This window comes from Rhinolophus ferrumequinum, chromosome 16 (genome assembly GCF_004115265.2).
Source record: "Rhinolophus ferrumequinum isolate MPI-CBG mRhiFer1 chromosome 16, mRhiFer1_v1.p, whole genome shotgun sequence".
Classification (NCBI taxonomy): Eukaryota; Metazoa; Chordata; class Mammalia; order Chiroptera; family Rhinolophidae; genus Rhinolophus; species Rhinolophus ferrumequinum.
In genome coordinates this window covers 52,139,366-52,152,806 of record NC_046299.1, presented here as the reverse complement: position 1 = coordinate 52,152,806, position 13,441 = coordinate 52,139,366, and the positions used below count along the sequence as shown (strand labels likewise).

The 13,441-nt window shown below is 47.5% G+C and overlaps 1 protein-coding gene across 1 annotated transcript in view; it reads left to right on the top strand.

Annotated features, from left to right (window-relative positions):
• The window catches only part of DUSP29 (dual specificity phosphatase 29), a 31,065-nt gene extending 19,375 nt beyond the window's left edge, over window positions 1–11,690 (top strand). Inside the window, exons 3-4 of the mRNA XM_033131259.1 lie at window positions 2,163–2,383; window positions 10,718–11,690. Of these exons, the coding sequence (XP_032987150.1) occupies window positions 2,163–2,383; window positions 10,718–10,962 (466 nt within the window). The 3' untranslated portion in view covers window positions 10,963–11,690. The remainder of the gene's footprint in view (window positions 1–2,162; window positions 2,384–10,717) is intronic.
• The last annotated feature ends 1,751 nt before the right edge of the window (window positions 11,691–13,441 follow it).

The window sequence follows — 13,441 nt, the reverse complement described above, 5'->3', positions numbered from 1 at the left end:
TGCAGGGCCACACAGCACTCTGACACCACCACCCCTCCACTCCCAATAATTGCTGAGCTGGGCTCCTGGTCATCTGCCTCCATCACAGCCCGTCTACTAAGAGCACTGAGTCGCTCTGTTGATTTGCAGATCCCCTTCTGCCACGGCTGCTCTTCTGAGCCCTCAACTGGACTGCGTAAACCAAGCTAGGGCACAGAGTGGTGTGTGAGGGCGCCACCCCCTCTGCCCTGCCCAGGTAGCCGCAGAGCTCTGCAAACCTGCAGTGGACCTCCGATACCCACCAGCCCTAATCCTCCCCATGAGCCCTTTCCTGTCCGTCGGGCCGCAGGCAAAACCAGCTCTGTGGGGTGACGTGGAGGCATCAGGCAATGAATCTCACTGCATCTCTATCCCGATCCTTGACCCCCAAAGCAGCAAAGTGCAAACTGTTATTTATTCAAACTGCTATTTGATTATGTTGAAACCCAACTGCTGAACCCAGAGAGAACAGTCTTTATGGTGGGTAGGAACTTCCTGTCAAGGACAGTTAATTTTAATTTTTCCACTGAGCTCAACCTCAAAGTGAGGTTGATTGCTACTCAGCAACATGGACTGCATTAGTGGAGGCTTTAATTAAGCACAGATCTATATCCCCAAAGCATAATGTTTGTTGTATACATACTTTGGGACAAGAAGAAAAATGAAAAGCAGACCTTCCCGAGGAAAAATTGAAAGCAGAATGTGTTCCATAGTCAGGATGGTAGCACCAAAGGCCAGCTGCGGGGCTTGGTGGGACTCCCCACCTCCCTACGCCTCAGTCCCAATGGGCTGTCAGCAAATGTTTCTAAAAGCTCAATGCCCGTGTTCAGCATTCTCTTTCCCAAACACCAGACTCCACCGTAGTTCCTCTCATGGAAAACAAAAGGCTACAGGAAACCAGTGATTGAGGGGGGGAGGGGGCTCACCGAGGGGCCACAGCATGTTTCTGCTGCAGGGCTCCTCCCGGCCAAGGGTGCTGATCCAGGCTGGCATCCAATATGGCCACTTCTGGCCACATCCTTTTACCAGGGCCTTGAAATGAGCCCTCAGCCAGAGCACAGTGCCACTTTTGGCCTCTTACTCTTATGGCTCCAGACCCTGTCCACCTCTTCCCTGAGCTGTAGAACTGGTCTTTGTACTGTTGAGACATGCCATCTTAAAGTCCAGATGGGATCACCCCTCCGCAAACACTATCAAAAGCTCTCAATGACCCCCAAATACAGATCCTGATACCCAAGCACTTCCATCATAAAATCCCACACTCCCTCTGCAAAACTTTCTCTCCTCTCCTCTCACATGCTATGCTCTGGCCAAACCAGTCCCCTCCTCCCTGCCCCCATCCCAACCCATCAGCACGTCTGCTGTGACTCCACCCTAGTCCAAGACACCTTCCTTTCTTGGCTATACAATTATGACAGACTCCAACACAGCTCCCCGCTTCTATTTTTCGCCTCTCTCCAATCCATCTCCACGATCAGCCATACTGATTCTTTAAAAAGTCAACAATGCTCACCCCTTCCTTAAAGTCCGCTGTGGCATGTGGCATTTCATCAAACTTAGAATAAAATTCAAACTCTGCCTCCTCTGGCCTACAGGGTCCACATGGCACAGCCCCTACCTACCTCTCTAAATTCTTCTTGTACCACTACCGCCCTCATTCGTTTCCCTTCTGTTCACAGGACTTTCTGTTCCCTCTGCCTGGATGAAACACTTCCTCCAGCTCTTCCCCGCCTAGCTCCTTCGCATCTTTCATTCTTAGCTGAAGTGCCACCTCCCTCCCTGCAGAGACCTTCCCTGACCACCTTACCTAGGGCAGGTTGTTTTTGCACAGCTCTTACTGCTATCTGAAATTATCTTGCTGATTCATTTGTGGTTTACTTGGTAGCCCCATTAGAATCTAAGCTTCCTGAGGGACGACCAATCTGTTCATCACTGCGTCATCAGCACCCAGAAGGGTGCCTGGCACACAACAGAATTTAAATCATTATTTGGGGATAAATGATTGTTTACAGGAAATAATAAACATTTCCTGAAAGGCTTCATTATCTCCAGCTTCCATCCCTTATGTTGTGCTGCTTCCTTGGCTTGGCATGCCCTAGGCTAAAGCGCAGCACAGTAGACCAGCTTCTCTCCCTTACACCCAGGGCGACAGCGCTGGACCGCTACAGGCTGCAGAAGGAGGGCTTCACACACGTGCTGAATGCGGCCCACGGCCCCAGGAATGTGGACACCGGGCCCGACTACTACCGCGACATGGCCATCGAGTACCATGGAGTGGAGGCTGATGACCTGCCCACCTTCGATCTCAGCGTCTTCTTCTACTCAGCGGCCTCTTTCATCGACAGGGCACTCAGCTTCGATCACAGTAAGACCTGAGGCCCACCTGTGGCCCCGCCCCCAATCGGAGCCCCACCCCCAGCCGAGGTTCCCACCCCTCACACACCTGTGCTCTCTCTGTCTGCTCCCCTCTGAAAGCTGGCCCTTCCTGGGTTGCATGTGGATGGGCTGGAAATGTCTAAGCCCCTCCTGGGTGTGCTGCTGTGAGCCCCCTGAGTGTGCTGCGGGTGGAGCTCTGGCTTTGATTGAATGGGTATTGGGAGGGTTCAGAGGAGAGGCTTTGGGCTTGAAGCTCTCTTCCCTAAGGCACATCAGCCATCCTTCCAAGGGACGATGTGCGAGCCCTCAAAGGTGGGATGTGGCAGAGACACTAATTGTGCCTGGGCCCAAACCCGACTGATAAACCAAGAGTTTTCATGCCAGAAAACCCTCAAGCAGCTAACTGGAGTAGGAATCTGTGGAGAAACTTCAAATTCTCCCGCCAACCAACCATGCCCACAGCTTCCCTGACCCTCTTTTTTCACCCCCGATATACTCAATCTAGTGAGACCTCCTGTGGAAAACTGACAACCTAGTCTCCATAAGTGAAAAACTATATTTGAGACTGAGCTTTGCACCCACTCATGATGTCCAAGTTTCCGAGGGTTAATTATCCATCTTTTAAATCAGTGCTAGTCCTTGCGCTCAAAACGTAGTTTTAGCTGCCCCAATCCAGGGAAAGGCTACAAGGCTATTTTGGAGAGAAGGGCACAGTTTAGGTATGCATCAGGTAAGACAATATGCTGTTATTGCTGCAGGGTGTATTTCAGTGGCATTCCACAGAGGCCAGAGGGACTTGGATGCCCTAATCTGTGCCCTGACTGCAGCTCCACGTGTCACACCCCTTTATGGGGCCATCACATAATTCAGGGTATCCAGTTACAGCACTCCCCCCTTATTTGCAGTTTCGCTTTCCTTGGTTTCAGTTACTTGCAGTCAACCGTGGTCTGAAAATATTAAATGGAAAATTCCAGAAATAAACAATTCATAAGTTTTAAATTGCACACCATTCTGAGCAGCGATGAAATCTCGAAGTGTCCCAATCCATCCCGTCAGGGACGTGAATCATCCCTTTGTCCAGTGTATTCACACTGTAGACACTCCCTGCCCATTAGTCACTTAGTAGCCGGCTGGGTTATCAGATCGGCTGTCGCAGTATCACAGTGCTTGAGTTCAAGTAACCCTTATTTTACTTAATGGCCCCAAAGTGCAAGAGTAGTGATGCTGACAATTCAGCTATGCCAAAGAAAAGCCGTAAAGTGCTTCCTTTAAGTGAAAAGGTGAAAGTTCTTGACTTAATAAGAAAAATCTTATGCTGAGGTTACTAAGATCTTACTGTAAAGAAATCTATCTGTGAAATTAAGGAAAGGAAGAAGAAATTTCTGCTAATTTTTCTATTGCATCTTAAGCTGCAAAAGTTACCACCATAGAGCATTGTAAGTGCTTAGTTAAGATGGTAAAAGCGTTAAATTTGTGGGTAGAAGACATGAACAGAAAACGTGTTCTGATTGATGGCAACATGTTGCACCAGAAAGCATTGAGCCTGTACACAGGCTTCAGCAAGGGATCCCCTGAAGTGAGTGGCACCAAGCCATTTACTGCAAGTAAGGGATGGTTATACAGATTCAGGAATAGGTTGGACCGAAAAATACATAAATTACTGGAGAGGCTGAGTCTGCCGATGAAGCAGATGCTGCCACATTTCCAGCAGAGTTGAAGAAGTTGATTAGGTTTGGTGCTATCTGCGGTTTCAGGCATGCACAGGGGGTCTTGGGATATAACCTCCATGGATAAAGGGGAACTACTGTACTGAAAGCCTTTCTTACCACAACAGGTTGGGATTACAAGGCTCACTGACTGACCCACTGGCCTGCTTTAGGAACTCGCAGCCTGTCGGGGGCAGGGGGGGAGAGGCTAGGCCATGACTGTTAACTGCCCCAGACTTTGATGGCTGTGCCAAGGTGGGCTTGGCCTCAGAGCCAGCCCTACAGCACCAACAATTTGTCATTATTGTGGTTCACAAAACAATGTCACAATGAAAAAGAAACCCAGGGAGCTGAAGTGCTTGTATTCGGGGATGCCTCATTTCAAAGTTGTTCTTTTATGAGTCTTTTTATGGGCCATCTTTTGTGTTCTGCACATTCTGGGTTTCCAAGCAGGATCAAAAAGCAACTGGACTCTGACTCATCACCGCGAGGTGAAATTCGCCTCAGAGTATTTGAAGTTAACTGAAAACATATTTGACGCGAAAAAACAAAAAGCTGTACAGTACAACCACGCAATCCTTCAGTTTCACTTGCCATTACGCTATCTTCGACCTTCCGTTTAATGGAAGGGGTCTGGCAGGCTTTGGAGAAGACAGGGCTGGATTCAAATTCATGCCGCCCAACTGACTAACAATGTGATTTCTCTGAGCCTTGGTTTCTCCATCTGGTGATAAAAATATTTACCTTGAAAGGTTCTAATGAGGCTCAGCAGTAACCGACACAAAGCACTTAGCATAGAACCTGGTGCACAGCAGGCTCTCAGATGTGTTTGATAAAGAGAGGTCGTGCTCCGTGAAACACATAACCACACCAACACATGCACATCATCATAATAAAGTTTCCAATCCCCAAAGAAAAAGAGACATTCCAACTTTGAACTAGTATGATATACTCACATGACAGCTTGTTTTTGGTTCCTGGCAAGTGATTTTAGAGTCTGCCCCCATTGCCAAATCAGGACAGAATGGGGCTCTCAAGTCCTGTTTAGGCCTGGGCAGATCATGGAGCATGGATGTGGAGAGGTCAGGTTGGTGTGGATTGGGACTGGTAGACCAGCTGAAAGCACCTAGAAGAGACAGGGTCAAGAGGGAAAGTACATATGCATGTCAGAGAACGTGCAGGGGGTGGGGGATTAGGCCAGGTGGGAGGCGGTCCTGTTTCAGTGCCCTTTGCACTTGCACATCTAAAGATTTCCTCAAGTTGGGGGCTCAGACGCCAGCCCTTCAGGACCAGGCAAAGACCCTGGACAGATGGAGCTGGCTGCATTAAGGGAGTGGGGTGCAGGTAGGGGGTGCTTGAGGCTAACGGAGAGCCCCATATCCCCTCCAAAGGGGTCAGCTCCTACTTAGTCCTAGCCAATGTATGTCTTGTGAGACTCCATGCAAATGTGATAGAGCTGACTTTTCAATCTGGATTTTAATGTAAAATCACTCAAGTTTTAAGTGTTGGCAACAAATTGAAAATTTTTTAAAATGCTGCAAAGGCCAAACAAAAGAAACCCAGTGGCTATCGGTTTGTAACCTGTGCCCTGAGTGCTCAAGGCAACAAAATAAAGTGCAGGTTAGTTCGGCAACAGCATTATCACAGACTCCAAACAACGGAGACGGCATGTGCTCAGCCTGCCTGCCACGTGCAGTGGGTGGCCTGATTGTGTCCAGTCATGCACTGGAAAACCCAGGGACTCGACTAGAGCATATTAGAGCCAGGCCCACTCATATGTTTCTTATTATACTCTTGATGTAAGAGGTGTTGATGGACAGTCTGGCCAAAAGGCAAGGCGTCTGTCTTCTCTCGTCTTTCCTCTTCTTCCTTGGCTAGTTTCGGTCAAGTGTACACTGGTTCCCACTGCTGCCCCTCACAAACTGTCTTGTTCACTCCTTTTGAAAAGCATTGCTTGTGGAGCTGTGGAACTGTACTCCTGGCCTGTAACCATCCCCATGGGTCCACGACTACTCCTACTCGACAATGACTTGACCCTTCTGAAAGAACCCCCAGGCAACCTCAGTCACTCTTGAAAAAAATCTTAGAGATAATCTAGGCCAGTGTCCTGCCCTGAAAACTGGGAAAACAGAGGCCCAGAGAAGCCAAGTGACGTGCCCAGTGTCATGGAGCTCATCAGAGACCAGTGGAAGGAAATTCCTTCTGTCACTCAGGCCTCGTGGAAGGATCCTTTGCCCTTGTTTTGAGCATCTGGTGTCTTTGCTGTGTAGGGGGTCACCACATGGCATGGAAGGTGAGGCACTCCAGCTGGGTTATAGGATCTGAAAGAACTGAACTTGTCATTCTTCATCAGAAAAAGAAGTATTGACAAAATACTACCATAGGAACCCCATGTGGACGGCCTTCACTGCTCCTGGCACAGCATCCTCCAAGCCGAATTAGTGTGGTTTTAATTTAATGAAATCTTTTAAGAAATCCCAGGGCAGATACCAGGAGGCGCTAAAGATCAGATTTTAGGATCACTACTCTCCTTTTATTCTTTCTTTCTTTTTCTTAAACGAACAATCCGCAGCCTGCTTTTGAAGCCATCTTAAAATCTATTATGGATAAGGTAGGTATGAATAAATAAATGAAGTCTGCTCTTGAGCAGGTGGTTGATTCTCTGGTGTTTCTAAGCTTCTTAAACTTTTTTGTGGCCCCTGAAAACACTGTGTAAAATTGACCAGATCAATTCACCAGATCAGACTTTCAGGGTGTTTTAAGGGTCTTCTGCTCCACTGCAGCACACACAGGCCTGCCTCCTGGCAGTTCAAAACACACCTCGCACCCTTTTTCTGAGGACTTCCACATGTCCAGAATGGCTTTGGGAGAAGTATTATCTCTGCCTTTGCGAGCTGCTGAGGAAGGCAAGTTCAAGGTAGTGAGAGATGGGCAGAGGGCAGCTCCGGTAAACAAGGAAGGAGGTTGCTTAGAGAGTGCACACCTGGTGTGGGGCGGGGGTACAGGTGAGGGGGGTGGAGTTGGGGGACTTGGCCTGTATGTGTGATTTGAGTGACAGAGGCCTACCTTCTGGTCAGAAGTGAAAACATGCAATTGGGAAATAGTAGAGATTCTGGATTTGGGTTTTCTTCAAAGATTATGGAAACTCACCTTTTGGGAAAGGCCTAAGGGGAAATATTTCATTGAAATCACCATTTTCCAAACATAGCTTGTAACCTATAGGGAGTCACAAAAACAATTTAGTGGGTGCAACCAGCATTTCTTTAAAAAAAAAAATTGAATAGAGTAGAAAAGAATAGAAAATATTATCAGCATGCGTTTCATGTAATAAAAGTACTTCTTATTTGGTGAAACTTCTGTCTGATACACACACACTAGTGAGACCACATACCATTTAAGAGCTTCACTCTGGTGTCAGGTGGCCTGGGCTTGAGTTACAGTTCTGCCACTTTCTAGCTGTGCGACTTGGACAAGTCACATCTCTGCATTTCAGCTACCTCTTCTGTAAAATGGGGAACATAATTTTATCTACCTCATCAGTCGTTGAGAGGATTGACTACGATAAAATACATAAAAACATAGTTGGGAGACACGGGGGCCACGTGAGGCTATGTGCGTGTTAGCTGAGAATTTTACGTAGTGTTTTTGGGGGTCACACAAAAACATGAAAAGCAACTGATCTAGAAAATGTCAATACTGATAATGCAGCCTTCGCTCAGCCCTGACCCTGGCGGTGTCTGAGCCAGCCTCCTGGCTCTCTGTTGCGGGCCATGTTGGGAAGAGGCCAAATGCTGCCTTCCTTGCCTTCTTTTCTGAACTCTCCTGAGAGCAGTCTCTCGGCACCCGAGGCTGGGCCTGAAAGGGTGCCTAGCAGAGCCACAGAGCAAAGAGGAAGCAGTGTCCTGAGAGTCTGGGAACAGGCCCTGGACTCCAGGGAGATGTACCGAGCTCAGATGGCTGATGGCATTAATGCCACAGTCACAGAAACCACATTTAGCTCCAGGAGCTCCTGCTGAAGCTGAGCACCCCCTCTCATTTCAACCTTTTCCCCTCCCATCCCGTCCCTCTCCCTTCCCCCCCTCTCTCTCCCTTCCCCCTCCTCCCACTTAACAGACTTCAGGCTCCCAAAAGACTTAATGAACTACAGCTTTCGTCTCTTCCAGGCATTTAGTCATGACAGAAAGAATTACCCTTTTTGCCAGGAGAGGAAGAAACGCTTTAGTTATCAGCAGAGCTGGCGAGGGGCCAGGCAGCCTCTGGAGGAGTCTGTGGGGATTAGAATGCCAGCGGTAGACATTCCACTCCAGGAGCACAGCCATGCGGCACAGGCGTCCCCCAAACCTCACTCAGCAGTAAAGAAGCCGGCCCTGCTTTCGGGCCAAAGTGCACAAGGGAAAGGCCGTGTGGCTACTCTCATAGCTTAGCAGCATGCAGGCTGGGACTGGATGGCCATCTGGTTAGCTTGCGGAGATTCATGAAAATGCATTGTGATGAAATTAATAGCTCTTTATAGAGTACCTCTGTGTGCCAGCACTGTGCGTGGAGAGGCCATCAGAAGTCCTTCCTGTTGGGTGGGGGGGTGCTGGCCTCTCCAGCCAGGGTGGGTGGGAGAGAGAATCCTGGTGCCTGGTGTTCAGGGCCGACTGGATTTCTGACACTGCCGTGGCTGCTGACCATTACCGCTGTCCTGGGCATGGTCCCCTGAGGAAGGAGAGAGCAACGTCCATTCAGAAGTGTTCTTTCTAAGCTGTTCTCATATCCTGCTGATGCTCCAGAAACTGGGGGATGTCCATGAGTGTTTTCTCGGTCATCTTTCCAGGCTTCAGGCTTGAGAATCAAGAATAGGGACAGCAGTGGGGGTCATACAGCTCACACTGCCCCAAGCCAGCCTAAAACCAGCAGAGTGATCCCATAACCAGGAGAGGGTGGCCTTTGGGATGGCAGTGGTGGGGACAGCCAGAGAACCTAATCTCATTACTTTCTCTGTCCCCAGAGCACAGGGGCCAGCGGCCAGCAGACAGGAGGGCCTCAATAATATGCTGCTTTGAACTAGTTCTAGTGCCGGCGCCAGCTTTCTGGGTGACCTCTGTGGCAAGTCATTTCACTTCAGTGAGCATGTTTCCTTCTCTGTAGCACAGGGATGATGATGATGAAACCTTGAAGGTTGTAGGAAAGATGGAATGAGATGAAGCACGTTGAGGCTCACTATGGGAGCTCTAGAGCGCCACCAAATGGAAGCCCAAAGGATGAGGACACTGCTTCACATCAGGGATTCTCACTAGGCCAGCTGTTGCCATGGGAGTGGCCAAAGAGAGCTTTTGTTTTTCTTGTACAGACTTAGATCTCTGGTTCTCCAACTTTTTGGTCTCAGAACCCTGTTACACTCTTCAAAACTATTGAAGACCTCAAAGAGTTGTTTATGTAGGTTATATCTATCAATATTTACCCTAGTACAAAAACTGAAAATTTTTACAATATGCATTCATTGAAAAAAGATGAAATAAAGTATTACACATTACTATAACATATTTTTATGAAAAATTGTATTTTCCAAAATAAAGTTAGGGAGCAGAGCAGCATTCACTTATATTTTAGCAAATCTCTTCAATGTTAGGTTTATTAGAATACAGTTGGAGTCTCATCAGCTTCTGTATTCAATCTGTTGTGATACAGCGTTTTGGTTAATGTGTATGAAGAAAATCCAGCCTCACTCAGATACGTAGTTGGAGAAGGGAGGGATACTTTAATAGCTTTTTTAGATAATTGTGTATATTCTTCTTGATACTACACCAAAACTTGACCAATGATAGCTTCTTAAAGGTTAGTTGTGATGTAGAATCTGAAGCCGTATCGATAAACGTCATACTCTTTGACATGAAAATCCACTGGTCTGCCTTGCACTTAGAATAGATTTTTTTTTTTTTACCCTGCATGATTTTGTAGTATCCCACATAAGTAATTTGGAGAATATTGATTTACTAAGTTATGTTGATTTACTAAGTTATTTGGAGTTATGTTTACTCCAAATGTTGCCACTTTTCATTTGTACATTATTAAAAAAAACCCCGCATTTTTAATATCACCACCGATCTTAACAGAAAAATCTTAAAAGTATTGGGAAACTGTTAACTTCACGGTGACAGATACAAGTTTTCCAAAATTCTGATTTTTGCTCGAAAGCTTGCATTTTATCACAGGCAATAAATACCGTCGGTTGTCTTAAGGCAACAGGCTTAATTTGCTCCCTTTTGAGAAAAAGTCTGCCAAATACCCAAGTTTGAATTACCATGGTTTTTCTGTCATTCATTCTTTTCGGTAAAAATGGTGTTTTCATGAAACAGTGGCTAATTCAGCTTGCAACTCAATCTCCCATGTGCTTTTCCTTGAGATAACCATCATACTCGGGTCTGCACCCAAGTGCTTTATGTGTGTATCCCATTTCATCACAGACTATTAAGAAGTGTGACCAAGGGCTGAAATTTGATAAATTAATTTTTACTGCTTCATCAAGGATATTCTTAAGGGGAACTGGCTGTGTTCTCCCCCTGAGAGTGCATGGTGGTGAAGAACCAGTGGTGACTAGTAGTTTGGTGCCTCTTCTCCTCACTGCATTTCAGATAAGATCCTGGTACACTGCGCCATGGGCCGTAGTCGGTCGGCAACCCTGGTCCTGGCCTACCTGATGATCCACAGGAACATGACCCTGGTGGACGCCATTCAACAAGTGGCCAAGAACCGCTGTGTCCTGCCCAACCGGGGCTTTCTGAAGCAGCTCCGGGAACTAGACATGCAGCTGGTCCAGCAGAGGAGACAGGCCCAGCACGGTGACGATGGTGAAGAGGCCAGTGAGAAGAAGCTGTAGAGCCCCACGAGGAGAGGCAGACACACTTGGGAATGGAAAGAGGAGACTGAAATAGCTCTGACCTGCAGAAGGGACAGTGAAACCACAGCCTGACTTCTTCCAAATAATCTTCCACTTCCCGGGTGCGTGCTGATGAACAGGGAGCATTCAAGGCTGCCCACTGGACTAGTCCAGACCTCGGCTTCACCTCAAAATGCGGCAGACTGGCTGCCCAGCAGAATCGGTTACAGATGAACACACAGTTCTGCACAAAGGAGCCTGTGTTATTATTATTTTTTGATAAGATGGGAGAAAAGGATTTAAAAATGTGTAGGCATTGTGCTGTGATTATGCGTTCGGCTTTGTCTGAAAGTCACATTCTTAAAAAATAATTTTAAAATATATTTTCTAACCGCAGGAAAATGCCTGGGAGAGCCGTGTTAGGGGAGAGCTTGGACAGCTTATTAGTGAGTCCCCTGTCTGGGGCATCTGCATTTCCTCAGTTTCTTGCATCCTCTTTTCAAATACCCCAGGCTCAGGTATTTGGTAGGGGTGGGGAGTGGGGCCCACACAGAGGGCCCTGCTTTGGGCTCCCCCACCTTCCGCAGAGAGCCAGGGCTCTTTAGGATCTTAGCCAGAGCTGCCACCACCCAGAAACATTCAATAAATTGTGGTAAATTTGGACAAGAGTTTGACTTTACAATTTTGAAATAAGAGGGAGGCGACACTCTTTAGGAGACCAGAACTCAGGGAAGCTCTTTCATGTTGATTCTTGTTTTCAGTGACACCAGAAAGTATTTGCAAATGTGTTTGCTCTGGAAAGGGAGAACAAGGCAGCTGGGTGAGCTCAGCGGTAGGGTTCCCCCGCCCCTGAGAGTTAAGCCAGTCACTAGGACTGTGGTTTTCATTATGGAGGACAGAACAGCAGGAGGCAGCATGCAGGTAGAGACGGCTTCTAGAACTAGGAACCATAAGCCAGACAGAACCCAAAGAGATGCTGACAGTCAAGGCCCAGAAACCAAAACTGCCCAGAGAAAGCAGAGAGTGTGATAAAAACTGATGTGGAAAATGTGCAAAGGGGTCCAATCCTCCAATTTGGTTGTGGTTTTCAGCAGAATGAAAAAGGAAGTTCTTGATGGAGGGAGGATAGGGTCCAGGCGCTCAGCAGCTGTGCGAAGCCACCCAAAGGTAACCCTGTCACCTCCGGCGGGCTGCCCTGCTCTTGTGCCCGAGGGGAGGACTTGTGGCCCCACAGCATGTCTGGCTTCCTGGATCTGCTCTGGGTCACTCGCTTTGACATTGGGTCCAATTTGGGTATGAGGGAGACACACATAAGCTCTTGGAAAAGAGATATATACCAAAAGGGACTCCAGGGTCATAGTGGGCCCCACGTAGGCTTTCTCATCACAAGATCCTAATAATTCCCTTGAAACTCACCTTCTAGGTCTTATCTGTTCCAGAGAGAAATCAGTATTTCCATTTTCGTGAAATAGTTACGTCAAAGTGAATCTGTATGTGGAAAGGATGGAACACCTATAGATCCACTGCTGGTGTTCTCTTGTTCTACACCTTCCTACATGCTCCCTCCCACCTCTTTGTGGGGCTTGGAGTCCTGCTGAGGAGAACAGAAGAGAACTTTAAAGTTGGACGTCTAGTCTCTTCGAAATGGCTCCTGGGAGCCAGAGGTAGGAGAAAGGAGGAACAAAAGTTTTTGCAAAACTGTTTCAAGTCTTCAGAAGTAAAATATTCATTCGGTCATTAAGGACTTATCAAGAACCTACCACGTGCCAAAAACTGGATTAGGAGGCCAAAAGTGAAAACAAAAAATGCCTGTTGTGTCCAAAGTGCCATGAGGGAAACAGGTAGTGAGGTGACCAACAGGGGACAGGATCAGGAGAAACCCCCTTTACACAGGGTGGTGGGAAGCCCTCTTTGAGGAGATGGGGTGAGCTGAGACTTGAAAGAGCGCACTTTCCAAATGGGGAGGGAACATTCTAGGCTGAGGAACAGCACAGATGAAGGCCCCGAGGTGGCAAAAAAATGAGTCTGTGGTTTGAGGAACTGCCCACTGGTGAAGCGAGAGTTAGTGGGTTGGAGTGAGGGGAGTGGAAGGTGAAGGGTAGAGAGACTCGATTTTACTCCACGTGCAAAGAAAAACCACTGAAGGTTTTCAAGCAGGGGAATGGTATTAGCTATGTCTTAAGGAGACCACTCTGGAAAGAAAAGAAAAAAAATTACTGTGGCTGAAGTATGAAGAATGGATGGTAGGGAGCTAAGAAGGGAAGAGAGACCAGTTAGGGAGGCTGTTGCAACTGTTGATAGGAAAGAGGAAGGTGACGTGGTCTAAGGCGGACTGGGACTCAAGATTAGTTTGGAATTATCCCGGAGAATCAACAGAAGCTGCTGAGAGGGGAGGGAGAAATGAAAGACACCAATTTGGTTTCTTGGTGGTGCCTTAATACTAAGAGGGGTTGACTAGGGCAGAAAGGGTGGAGGGGGC